This window comes from Nerophis lumbriciformis, linkage group LG24 (genome assembly GCF_033978685.3).
Source record: "Nerophis lumbriciformis linkage group LG24, RoL_Nlum_v2.1, whole genome shotgun sequence".
Lineage (NCBI taxonomy): Eukaryota > Metazoa > Chordata > Actinopteri > Syngnathiformes > Syngnathidae > Nerophis > Nerophis lumbriciformis.
The window spans coordinates 27204399-27217619 of record NC_084571.2 but is presented as its reverse complement, the minus strand read 5'-3'; the positions used below and the strand labels follow the sequence as shown (position 1 = coordinate 27217619).

Genomic DNA, 13221 nt, shown 5'->3' with positions numbered 1-13221 from the left:
ATTTAGCTCTTTAGCTAGTCCTACACCCCAGTCTACCGGGCACCACACCTTAGTCATAGGGGACTCCATCACCCGAAACATAAAGCTTAGCAAACCAGCCACAATTAAGTGCATCCCGGGGGCCCGAGCACCTGACATAGAGGCTAATCTTAGGGAGCTAACTCGCAACAGGCCTAGTAAACACGTACGACAGGCTAATCGCACCACTAGTTATGCGAATATAGTTGTACACGTTGGCTCCAATGACACTAGAATGAGACAGTCAGAGATTACAAAGAGAAACATAGCCAGGACTTGTGATCTCGCTAGAAAGATGTCCAGGCATCGAGTAATTGTCTCTGGCCCCCTGCCTGCGAGAGGCAATGATGAGAGATATAGCAGATTAGTCTCGCTTAACAAGTGGCTGGCTAGCTTCTGTAGACAACAGGGACTAACGTTTATTGATAATTGGCCCTCTTTCTGGGGCAAACCAGGCTTGCTGATGAGGGACGGCCTTCACCCTAACCAGGAAGGCGCCATCATCCTGTCTAAGAATATAGACTACTGTTTAAGTCACATTTGACTAACTACACTAGAGCAAGCCCGGTCACAGGCAATTACAGAGCCTGCTAGTCCGGGTGAGGAGTCAGTTAAGCTAGAACTAGCCAGCGCCAGGCTGGATAATTCCTGTACGCATAGCAATTTTCTTAGAATAACACACAACTCACATAATGTGTTTTCTGTTGTGAATGTGTCCGGGGTAGATATGCATTCTACTGAGGTGGCAAATCATGATGCGTTTAGTCGATCGCAGCATCAAGCAAACAATCTGAAAATTCCCGTCGTATCAATTCCTAGATATGGTCGAAACTATTTAAAGTGCACTACGTATAATAAACGCAACATTATTAATATTTCTACTACGGATAATTTAAACAAAAACTCGTCAAAACAGCCCAATACTTATAATATGGGCTTTTTAAACATAAGATCATTGTCTCCCAAAACGTTATTAGTTAATGAGGTCATTAGAGACAATAATCTTAACGTCATTGGTCTTAGCGAAACCTGGCTCAAACCAGACGAATTTTTTGCGCTAAATGAGGCATCTCCTCCTAACTATACGAATGCGCATATTGCCCGTCCCCTTAAAAGGGGTGGGGGGGTCGCATTAATATACAATGAAAACTTTAACCTTACCCCTAACCTAAATAATAAATACAAATCGTTTGAGGTGCTTACTATGAGGTCTGTCGCACCGCTGCCTCTCGATATGGCTGTTATCTACCGCCCCCCAGGGCCCTACTCGGACTTTATTAATGAATTCTCAGAGTTCGTTGCTGATCTAGTGACGCACGCAGACAATATAATCATAATGGGGGACTTTAATATCCATATGAATACCCCATCGGACCCTCAGTGCGTGGCGCTCCAGACTATAATTGATAGCTGTGGTCTTACACAAATAATAAATGAACCTACGCATCGCAACGGCAATACGATAGATCTAGTGCTGGTCAGGGGTGTCACCACCTCCAAAGTTATGGTACTCCCGTATACTAAAGTAATGTCCGATCATTACCTTATAAAATTCGAAGTTCTGACTCATTGTCAACAAACTAATAATAATAATAACTGCTATAGCAGCCGCAACATTAATGCCGCCACAACGGTGACTCTTGCTGACCTACTGCCTTCGGTAATGGCACCATTCCCAAATTATGTCGGCTCTATTGATAACCTCACTAACAACTTTGACAATGCCCTGCGCAAAACCATTGATAGTATAGCACCGCTAAAACAAAAAAGGGCCCCTAAAAGGCGCACCCCATGGTTTACAGAGGAAACCAGAGCTCATAAATTATCATGTAGAAAGTTGGAACGCAAATGGCGCGCGACCAAGCTTGAGGTTTTCCATCAAGCATGGAGTGATAGTTTAATATCGTATAAACGCATGCTTACCTTAGCTAAAGCTAAATATTACTCAAATCTCATCCGCCTCAACAAAAACGACCCTAAATTTTTGTTTAGTACAGTAGCATCGCTAACCCAACAAGGGACTCCTCCCAATAGCTCCACCCACTCGGCAGATGACTTTATGAATTTCTTTAATAAGAAAATTGAACTCATTAAAAAGGAGATTAAGGACAACGCATCCCAGCTACAACTGGGTTCTATGAACACAGATACAACTGTATCTACGACGGATACTGCAATACAAAATAGTCTCTCTCTTTTTGATGAAATAACATTAGAGGAACTATTACAGCGTGTACGTGGGATAAAACAAACAACATGTTTACTTGACCCACTTCCTGGGAAACTTATCAAGGAGCTTTTTATATTATTAGGTCCATCAGTGCTAAATATTATAAACTTATCACTTTCCTCTGGCACTGTTCCCCTAGCATTCAAGAAAGCGGTTATTCATCCTCTGCTCAAAAGACCTAACCTTGATCCTGACCTCATGGTAAACTACCGACCGGTGTCCCACCTTCCCTTTATTTCGAAAATCCTCGAAAAAATTGTCGCACAGCAGCTAAATGAACACTTAGTGTCTAACAATCTCTGTGAACCTTTTCAATCCGGTTTCAGGGCAAATCACTCTACGGAGACAGCCCTCGCAAAAATGACTAATGATCTACTGCTGACGATGGATTCTGATGCGTCATCTATGTTGCTGCTTCTTGATCTTAGCGCTGCTTTCGATACCGTCGATCATAATATTTTATTAGAGCGTATCAAAACACGTATTGGTATGTCAGACTTAGCCTTGTCGTGGTTTAACTCTTATCTTACTGACAGGATGCAATGCGTCTCCCATAATAATGTGACCTCTGACTATGTTAAGGTAACGTGCGGAGTTCCTCAGGGTTCGGTTCTTGGCCCTGCACTCTTTAGTATTTACATGCTGCCGCTAGGCGACATCATACGCAAATACGGTGTTAGCTTTCATTGCTATGCTGATGACACCCAACTCTACATGCCCCTAAGGCTGACCAACACGCCGGATTGTAGTCAGCTGGAGGCGTGTCTTAATGAAATTAAACATTGGATGTCCGCTAACTTCTTGCAACTCAACGCCAAGAAAACGGAAATGCTGATTATCGGTCCTGCTAAACACCGACATTTATTTAATAATACCACCTTAACATTTGACAACCAAACAATTACACAAGGCGAATCAGTAAAGAATCTGGGTATTATCTTCGACCCAACTCTCTCGTTTGAATCACACATTAAGAGTGTTACTAAAACGGCCTTCTTTCATCTCCGTAATATCGCTAAAATTCGTTCTATTTTATCCACTAGCGACGCTGAGATCATTATTCATGCGTTCGTTACGTCTCGTCTCGACTACTGTAACGTATTATTTTCGGGTCTCCCTATGTCTAGCATTAAAAAATTACAGTTGGTACAAAATGCGGCTGCTAGACTTTTGACAAGAACAAGAAAGTTTGATCATATTACGCCTATACTGGCTCACCTGCACTGGCTTCCTGTGCACTTAAGAAGTGACTTTAAGGTTTTACTACTTACGTATAAAATACTACACGGTCTAGCTCCGTCCTATCTTGTCGATTGTATTGTACCATATGTCCCGGCAAGAAATCTGCGTTCAAAGAACTCCGGCTTATTAGTGATTCCCAGAGCCCAAAAAAAGTCTGCGGGCTATAGAGCGTTTTCTATTCGGGCTCCAGTACTATGGAATGCCCTCCCGGTAACAATTAGAGATGCTACCTCAGTAGAAGCATTTAAGTCCCATCTTAAAACTCATTTGTATACTCTAGCCTTTAAATAGCCCCCCTGTTGGACCAGTTGATCTGCCGTTTCTTTTCTTTTCTCCTCTGCTCCCCTTTTCCTTGAGGGGGGGGGGGCACAGGTCCGGTGGCCATGGATGAAGTGCTGGCTGTCCAGAGTCGGGACCCGGGGTGGACCGCTCGCCTGTGCATCGGCTGGGAACATCTCTACGCTGCTGACCCGTCTCCGCTCGGGATGGTGTCCTGCTGGCCCCACTATGGACTGGACTCTTACTATTATGTTGGATCCACTATGGACTGGACTCTCACAATATTATGTCAGACCCACTCGACATCCATTGCTTTCGGTCTCCCCTAGAGGGGGGGGGTTACCCACATATGCGGTCCTCTCCAAGGTTTCTCATAGTCATTCACATCGACGTCCCACTGGGGTGAGTTTTTCCTTGCCCGTATGTGGGCTTTGTACCGAGGATGTCGTTGTGGCTTGTGCAGCCCTTTGAGACACTTGTGATTTAGGGCTATATAAATAAAGATTGATTGATTGATGATTGATATATATATATATATATATATATGTATATAATAAAATAAATATATATATATGTATAGCTAGAATTCACTGAAAGTCAAGTATTTCTTATATATATATATATATATATATATATATATATATATATATATATATATATATGAAATACTTGACTTGGTGAATTCTAGCTGTAAATATACTCCTCCCCTCTTAACCACGCCCCCCACCCCCCAAGGTTGGCAAGTATGAAATAATGTAATCAAAATATTAGCAACATGTCAAAGTAGGGTGCAGTCAATAAAACTACAATGATAAACATTGTTAAATTGGTACCTGTATTGCAGTGTCAATCAAAATGTAATTAATAAAGGGATCAACAGTAGAAAAACAGAAACTTGTATTAATAATACAGGGTTTCCCCTTAATGTAATTGATGTTGGCGCCCTGCCACGACAGGAAATTCGTCCGCCGAAAAAAGTATTTGATCACCGAAACAGCACTGCCGAAGCCAGATGTTGTGATGACGTAAGCAAGACGAATGCAAGTGTCTGGAGCGGAGGCAGCATGTCTGCGATGTGGACGTACTTTGATATATCCGAGATGTACTGTACCTGCGGGCAGTGATCTACAAAAAGTGCAATGTGCAAAAATTAGGAGGACATTGGTGCTCTTTCAGCTGGATCAGCAGCGCGAAGCAAATGTGACGTTATGCTCGCTGCAGCTCTCGCTGTTCGTCAAGGACATGGAGCAACAGAAGTAAAGACTCTCTAAACAAGAGTACAGTCTCCAGTGGCACCAGAAAAAAACGCTAGAATTGTTACTAGTCGTTTTTGATTAAAACATTTTTTTTTTAAAGTCACTAAAAGGATTGGAGACGTTTTTAAGAAACTTGAAAAATTCTCAACAAAGTACATTGTACAATACGAAAAATGGAGCAAAACAATATAATCTAAGAAAAAATGTATGTTAAAACTAATTAAGAATAACACCGATTTGTTTTTAAATGTATGTATAACATTTTCTGTCCTTTTTAAAGAAAATATATGCATCATCGCAGATTATGCAAATTATATGATGATGCCATTTTGACCACTTTTCTAACAACGCCCCCACCGCCGACAGTATATTGGAAATCTGGGGGAAACCCTGTGATATAATATATAGGTAATTTAGACGGAGTGATAATTATCAGGGCCCCCCTCCCTAAACGCAGATCAGGTGCTGTGTGTAGGGCCCCGTAATCCGTGGGAGGCCCCATTTTGCATGACGAAGCGTATGTCAATTAATGAATGACAGAGCACTTTGTATTAAATTTCACCGATCATTTCATTCAAGCCCCTTCCTGCACTGTCACTGGTAAAACTAAAATGGAAATTTTCCCACATCTTCACAGTTCTTCTTGGCGCGCATCGTTGATACTGGTCTTGCAAGACAGTACTACTGGACATGTTTTTATTATGTCAAATGTGCTATTTGTCACAAAAAAATATTATTTAACAATTTATTTGCCATAAATTAGTTTTAGTACAAAACATGCATTAAATTACATTTCAAGTTTGATTTAAAAAAATGTTTCGCATAAATAAAATAATTGTGAAAAAATTTAAAAATAAAATACTGCTTAGAGCCCTAATTTAGCCACTGATAATTACTTTCCTAACGACTTTGATAGCAAAGAGCAGTGTGGTGTGTGTGCAGGCTGCACAGCGGACAGCGAGTTAGACCGCAGAGGAGGTGATGAAGACAGACTGGACCAAAGTGGGGGGCAGCAGCGGGTGTCAAGGCGGCTGAGACGATCCAAGCGCTTCGCTCGCCGGCCCTCTGTGCAGACCGAGACCAAATATATCGAGTTGATGGTGGTCAACGACAACGACATGGTGAGCTGTGGACGTCTACTTTCAAACCGTTGTTCCTCAGCTCAAAAGATGCACAGCGGGATGCATTGTGGTCGTCTTAGCACCACGCGGTTCTAGTTTTTTAGTCCATCTGGAACTGAGTAGGCATTCTCTCAGGTATCTCGGAGGAAGAGACATGCAGGATGTCACTATATAGTCAGTGCACAATGCCTTATGGCCATGGTGGTGTGTGTTTGACTGACACACACACCAAAAAAATGCATGCAATCCATCTGTGCGTATTTGTCTCCTCACAGATTGTACAGCTGCGACGCTCCGGCAGCCAAACTAAAAACTTTGCCAAAGCGGTAGTCAACATGGCTGATGCGGTATGTTGAATTGTCTTCCTTGTCCACCTACACGAGCGCACACACACACACACACACACCAGGTGTTCACGCCAAAGCTTGACTGATGTCTTTCAGATCTACAAGGAGCAGCTGAACACGAGGATCGTGCTGGTCGCCATGGAGACGTGGACCTCTAAGAACATGGTGCCGGTGGTGGAGGAGCCTCTGACCACGCTGCAGAACTTCATGAAGTACAGGAGGGACAACATCAGGGAGCAGAGCGACGTTGTCCAACTTTTCTCGTGAGCAGACCGGCTGTACAAACGTGTCTCTCGTCTTGCAGGTCTGACTTGACATTGTCATTGCGTCTCTCCTGTGCGCCTCCAGAGGGCGCACGTTTCAGAGCGGCCGCAGCGGGACGGCCTACACGGGTGGAGTGTGCTCGCTGACAAGGGGAGGGGGCATAAACGAGGTGAGTTCAAAAGTTGGGCTGGGCTGTACAGTGCGAGCATTTTACTCACATTTGCAAATAGATTGTGCGAGTGTTGGAAAATAAAATAGTAGCACATGTGCGAATACAGATTTTAACCCTTTAATTAGCATTTTGCTCCAAAAATAAATCCATTCAAATTTTATGAAACTAAAGTAACATTTTCGCCCATGTGTTTAGCACAGTGGTTCTTAACCTGGGTTCGATCGAACCCAAGGGGTTCGGTGAGTCTGTTTCAGGGGTTCGGCGGAACCTCCGCCGCGGAGGTCAAGACACACCCGACTCATTGTATGAATAAAAATTTCTCCCTATCGGCGTATTATGGATACCCTCAAACAATGTTCCCTCTAATTTTCCATATGCGTGATCAAACGCAAAAACTCCTTCAACATTCAGTGGAGCACGTGAGCACACCTGTCCCAAACCTGACCTAATATCAAATTAAATGTTTTATTATTATAATCAAATGACAGCTGTCATTTCCATGGGATTATTTTCTAATATAAGTGTTTTGGCCCACTTACAATGACAATAACAAAAAATATTGTTTTTTATGAGCTGTATACTAGTATTGTATGTCTGGGTGGAAAACGAAGAAAAGGAACAGACTTTGCTGTGAAAATAAATAAATAATTTTATTTTATCATTTATCATTTAAAATGACATGAGAGTGGCACTTGCCAAGGTGAAGCCATGCATATCTGAACTGGTCTCTCAAAGGCAACAGCAGATGTCACACTGAGTTGCAGGTGTGTAATTTCTTGTGAGTTCATGCACTGTGTTGGTTTTGTTCTTTGAACAAGGTGATGTTCATGCACGGTTCATTTTGTGCACCAGTAAAAAAAAACATAACTTTGCCTTGAATTTGAAAAAAAAATTGTTTTTATTTTTCACTAAAGAAGGGTTCGGTGAATGCGCATATGAAACTGGTGGGGTATGGTACCTCCAACAAGGTTAAGAACCACTGGTTTAGCATGTTTGAAATAATGTTTAACAATAACCAAATGGACAAGTGATCTAAGCGGAAGTGGAACTGATTACTGTATCTGCGCGCTGAAAGCTGTGTGTGTCCCTCCGTCCTGCGCCATGCACAGAGAGGAGCGGGGCTCTCTTAGCTCACACACTCAGTCTTCCAACACAGAAGAAACAAAGTCTTAGTTGGAGAAACTGGTCATTAATAGACGTTTTTTTCACCACCTTAAAACTTGACACAAACTGCACTGCGCACTAGTAACTACGCGGTTCGGCGGGGATATTGAACAACAAATCAATGATTGAAGTGACAAACTTGACATCAAAACAATACTCTTTGTTGACAAGAACATACAGCCATGGAACACATTCAATCTATTTATTAAGCAGAGATAACGCAAACCAGTGATAGATTGGAGCTCAAAAGAGCTGCCGACAGAGCCAACCAACTGCCGCTGCTAGTCTGCTAAACTAGCAAAAACAGTTCAAGCTAAAATGCTTGTGAGACTCAGACTGAGGATGGACTCGCTGACTTCACACGTCACTAGGCAACAGGCACCGCCTTTTAAAGGCACACACACAGACGCACATTCTGCTCTCATGTGAAACTTATCTCAACTGTATGACTGCACATGTGAGTGAGTGTTAATGATGAAATTGGATATTTAAGATGAAACATTTTCTGTGCTACTCATTTCTTTCATTGAGTAGCACCAGTGCTACTTGTGAAAAAGCTAAGCAACAGCCCTGTTGGGAGCGACAAGCACTGTGTGACAAGCACTCTTCTCGTATAGAGGCATCTAAACCATAGTAAGGCAGCAACATTTCGGCACTTTCCAGTATTTATCCAATTATATCCAAATCTTCTTCACTATTTGCTTATAACCATTATTAGCACGTTACCACTTGAGGGTGGGGGGCGTTTATATGCAGCTTGGACTGGTGGCATCTGGTAGTGGTGGGGGTTTGGAGCCGACCCTTGACCCCTGAACAATCGCAACAGGGTAGGCATAGGAGTATTTTATGAAAATTAGCGTACTTATAAACATTTTTTGGAAATTATTATTTATGAAATAAGAAATGAGCTGGATAAGGTCCCTTTAAAAACAGAGTGGTCCTGTCTTATAGAGCAGTGGTTCTCAAATGGGGGTACGCGTACCCCTGCGGGTACTTGAAGGTATGCCAAGGGGTACGTGAGATTTTTTTAAAATGTCTGTCAAAAAGAACTGTGAAAAGAAATTAAACAATGCAATATTCAGTGTTGACAGCTAGATTTTTTTGTGGACAAGTTCCATAAATATTGATGTTAAAGATTTCTTTTTTTGTGAAGAAATGTTTGGATATAAGTTAATGAATCCAGATGGATCTCTATTACAATCCCCAAAGAGGGCACTTTAAGTCGATGATTACTTATATGTGTAGAAATCTTTATTTATAATTGAATCACTTGTTTATTTTTCAACAAGTTTTTAGTTATTTTTATATCTTTTTTTCCAAATAGTTCAAGAAAGACCACAACAAATGAGCAATATTTTGCACTGTTATACAATTTAATAAATCAGAAACTGATGACATAGTGCTGTATTTTACTTCTTTACCTCTTTTTTTCAACCAAAAATGCTTTGCTCTGATTAGGGGGTACTTGAATTAAAAAAAAAAATTCACAGGGAGTACATCCCTGAAAAAAGGTTGAGAACCACTGTTATAGAGGATATTTGACTAGCATAACATGTTCTTCTGTTTTAATTTAGGACTTTATGACATCATTTGATCAGGTAAAAATGTAAAGGTATGAGGGAGCCTTGTAGTGACATACACAAAATACAATTGGTAGTGAGGGTACGGAGGAGGTGGGGTGAAGTAATCGACACATTTGTATAATTCACGCTGTGCCATATTTTGATACCTTTGTTGCACTTAATGTCACGTTCGGTTGCAGACTTGACACCGGCTCAAGCGCTTGACAGGGAAACAAAGGAATTCGTAGCAAACTGCCTCTAGATAATGTTGCAGTTTTCCATGCCAACAAAGCAAGCATGGTTGATATAATGCATTAAAAGAGGTAAAGCTCCACTTTTCAAAATCCATCCATCCATTTTCTACCGCTTGTCCCTTTTTTTGGGGGTTGCGGGGGGTGCTGGGGCCTATCTCAGCTGCATTCGAGCGGAAGGCGGGGTACACCCTGGACAAGTCGCCGCCTCATCACAGGGCCAACAGTGCTAACTTAATACTAATTATGCCATATACATGCTACTGATTGGCTTTAGCGATTTTTTTTAATTTTTTTATTTTTATTTTTATTTTATTTTTTTTTTGTGTCTTGTCCAGCTTCTCAGGCAAATCATATAGTTGATGTAGATGCCCATGTCGGCTGTTCAGATTTACTTTACAAAAGAGAAGTGTAGGATACTTCTCTTGTTGCCTTATTTGTATTTGACTTTATTAAATGTATTTATATTATCATTTAGTGCAGCCGGGCCGGAGCAGGAGGGGATAGAAAGAGAAAAAAAAAGAAGACAGAGGGGGAAATTGTGGGGACAAGAGGGGGATTAGACAGAGAGACAAAAACAACAACAGCAAACAACAACAACAACAACAATAGAGCAACATCAGCAAATATGACATGTACAAATATGATGGTAAAAGTAATAGCAAATAAGCAGTTAGCGAAAAATAAAAAATAATACAGAAATGACAATGAGCATTATTACACTACAAATGGATCAATACAAATACCAATAGAAATAGCGCTATTGATAATGAACAATACCAATAATTGTATTGTACATGCAAATTCACATATGCTCACATACGTACATAGGTACCTACGCTCCCACATACATACACAAATACAGTACATATTTACCTACCTAATGTTCGTACATCCACACGCACATTCAATATACAAACATACACATACTGTACATATACATTCACTGTACAAACACATATACACATTCTGTACATATACATTCATTGTACAAACACATATACACATTCTGTACATATACAAGTACATATGCATACTTACACTCATGCACATAATCACGTTTCATCAAACATATATTAACGTTGTTGCCCTAGGGTAAACTGGGTGTAACACATGGCACACTGACAAAGCTTAGCCTATTTTGACTATAACAATCTACAAGGTTAATGTAGGTTGCTTCTCTTTCTCCCCCTCCATTTTTCTGCATTCTTTCGTATCTCAAGTTATCATTACGTATATGTATTGTTGCATTTAAACAACTGTATTGTTGATAATAAAGGTAAATTATTGGCTTTAGCGATTTTAAATGATGTCAACACCTCTAAATTTGGAAATGAAAACTACAACTAAAATGCATGTTACTATCAAACAATACAGTGTGTAACAAGTACATAGCTTACAGTATAAACACTTTGTAGTACTTAATAAAAGACAAAACTTGCACGTTGAACTTAATGGCAAAGGCTACTTCCAGAGCGGTAACACACCTAAAACAAACTGAATTTTTTGCATAGTTGCAAATGAAACTCAGAAGTGTAAGAAAACAAGATATAACAACTGGACAGCACAGTTATTATTGTAAGCTCATTGGTAAAAAAGAAAAAGAAAAGAGATTTCATTATTTTAACAAGTTAACATTTATTACCACACAAACAAAAGTACCAACAATTGGCACCTTTGAGTACCAATATCTTCCCAGGTACCGGGAATTGGTTCCAATGTGAAAGGTACCCATCTTTAGTCTTCACTAGATTTGTTGCAAGTCGCTTTTTTGGAAAAGTATCGAGGGGGATCTGATTACTCTACCACAGTGGTTCTCAAACTTTTTTCACCAAGTACCAACTTAGAAAACACTTGGCTCTCCAAGTACATGGCCAACATTTAAACACAGTAGCATAGTAGGCCTAAGTAGTCATTAAAAAACAAGTCAGAGGTTTTATTTAACAGGTATATTTATTATTGATGGCCACTGTAACATTACAAACAGTTTGAACAGTAACACTGTTTGAATATAGGAAAATAAAACACTGTACTTTAATCAAATGATTCTTTGGCGTATCACTAGTGATACACGTACCACAGTTTGAGAATCCTTGCTCTAAAAAGTAACTTAAGTTGGCAACACCGATCTGTCATGCTCTGTCTTCTTAGTCTTTGGCAGCCCAGGTGCGCTATAGTGTGTTTATGGGTGAACAGATGAATTAATGAGTGGATAAACACTGAGGATTCATGTATGTGATTTTTATATATATATTTTGTTTCAGTTTGGTAATGTTGGCGCCATGGCCATCACTTTGTGCCAGAGTCTGGGACAGAATATCGGCATGAGGTGGAACAATGCACGTAACTCTGCAGGTGAGAGATGGTGTGGGGGGGGGGGTGCGCGCTGACGCGGTGAAGCACAGGACATAATGGTCTCGGGTTTTTGTTTTTTTAAAGAGAGAACATCTCTGCACCAGCACTTTTGTAATTTTCCATCAGTGCTTTGTCACCTGCATCCAGGATTTTTGTCGGAACATTTCTTCCACTGAACAATGAGATTCATGTTGAAAAGACACCACAGTATAGCTTCGTTACTCAATGACAAGACGAGAGCTGAGTGCACATCAGTTCTTGTCCTGCTAAGACATTTTGTGGTCTTTTTATGCTCTTTTTCCAATCTGGAACTTCCTTTGTGGCGCACAGGAGACTGCAGGTGTCCTGACACCTGGCTGGGCTGCATCATGGAGGATACGGGGTAGGAGGCTTTCTTTGGACACATGCACTTACACGGGTGTATTTAAATAGAAGTAAACATTTCCTAAACTTCTATCAGCACTCATGTATAATTACCCCCTTTTTATTATTGTGGTTCTCCTTTCTTGATGCTTCTAAACCACAAAAACTGCTTTATTGATTCTACCGTTCCACTTGTTAACTTAGAATGTCTTTTCAATGCATTTTATGGGGGAAACACTTCAAAAAATATATATATATACTGTATGAAAAACAATTTCAGGGCTGTTAAACTTGTTTTCATTGAGGGCCACATTGCAGTTTTGGCTGCCCTCAGAGAGCTGCTTGTAACAGTAGATAATTTATTAGTATAAATGTACACAATATTATTACACAATTGCCTATTCATTTTTTTTTTTTTTTCATGTACACTGTAAAAATAAAACTTTTATGGTAAATACATGGAAGCTCAGTCGGCAGAATTTTACTGTAAAAATTACGGTGGTATATTACTGGAAATGAAAAAATGGTACTGTGTTTTTTTTACGGTAGAATTTTAATGATTAAGCTGCCAGTCTTTTATTGTAAAATCTACAGTTA

General features: G+C 40.4%; 1 protein-coding gene across 6 annotated transcripts in view; it reads left to right on the top strand.

Annotated features, from left to right (window-relative positions):
* Window positions 1-13221, top strand: part of LOC133620393 (disintegrin and metalloproteinase domain-containing protein 11-like) — an 80578-nt gene that overhangs the window by 38874 nt on the left and 28483 nt on the right. For all 6 annotated transcript variants that reach the window (XM_061981867.1, XM_061981863.1, XM_061981868.1 and 3 more), the window contains 6 exons: window positions 5968-6146; window positions 6422-6493; window positions 6590-6756; window positions 6842-6926; window positions 12171-12261; window positions 12592-12643. In XM_061981867.1, the coding sequence (XP_061837851.1) occupies window positions 5968-6146; window positions 6422-6493; window positions 6590-6756; window positions 6842-6926; window positions 12171-12261; window positions 12592-12643 (646 nt within the window). The remainder of the gene's footprint in view (window positions 1-5967; window positions 6147-6421; window positions 6494-6589; window positions 6757-6841; window positions 6927-12170; window positions 12262-12591; window positions 12644-13221) is intronic.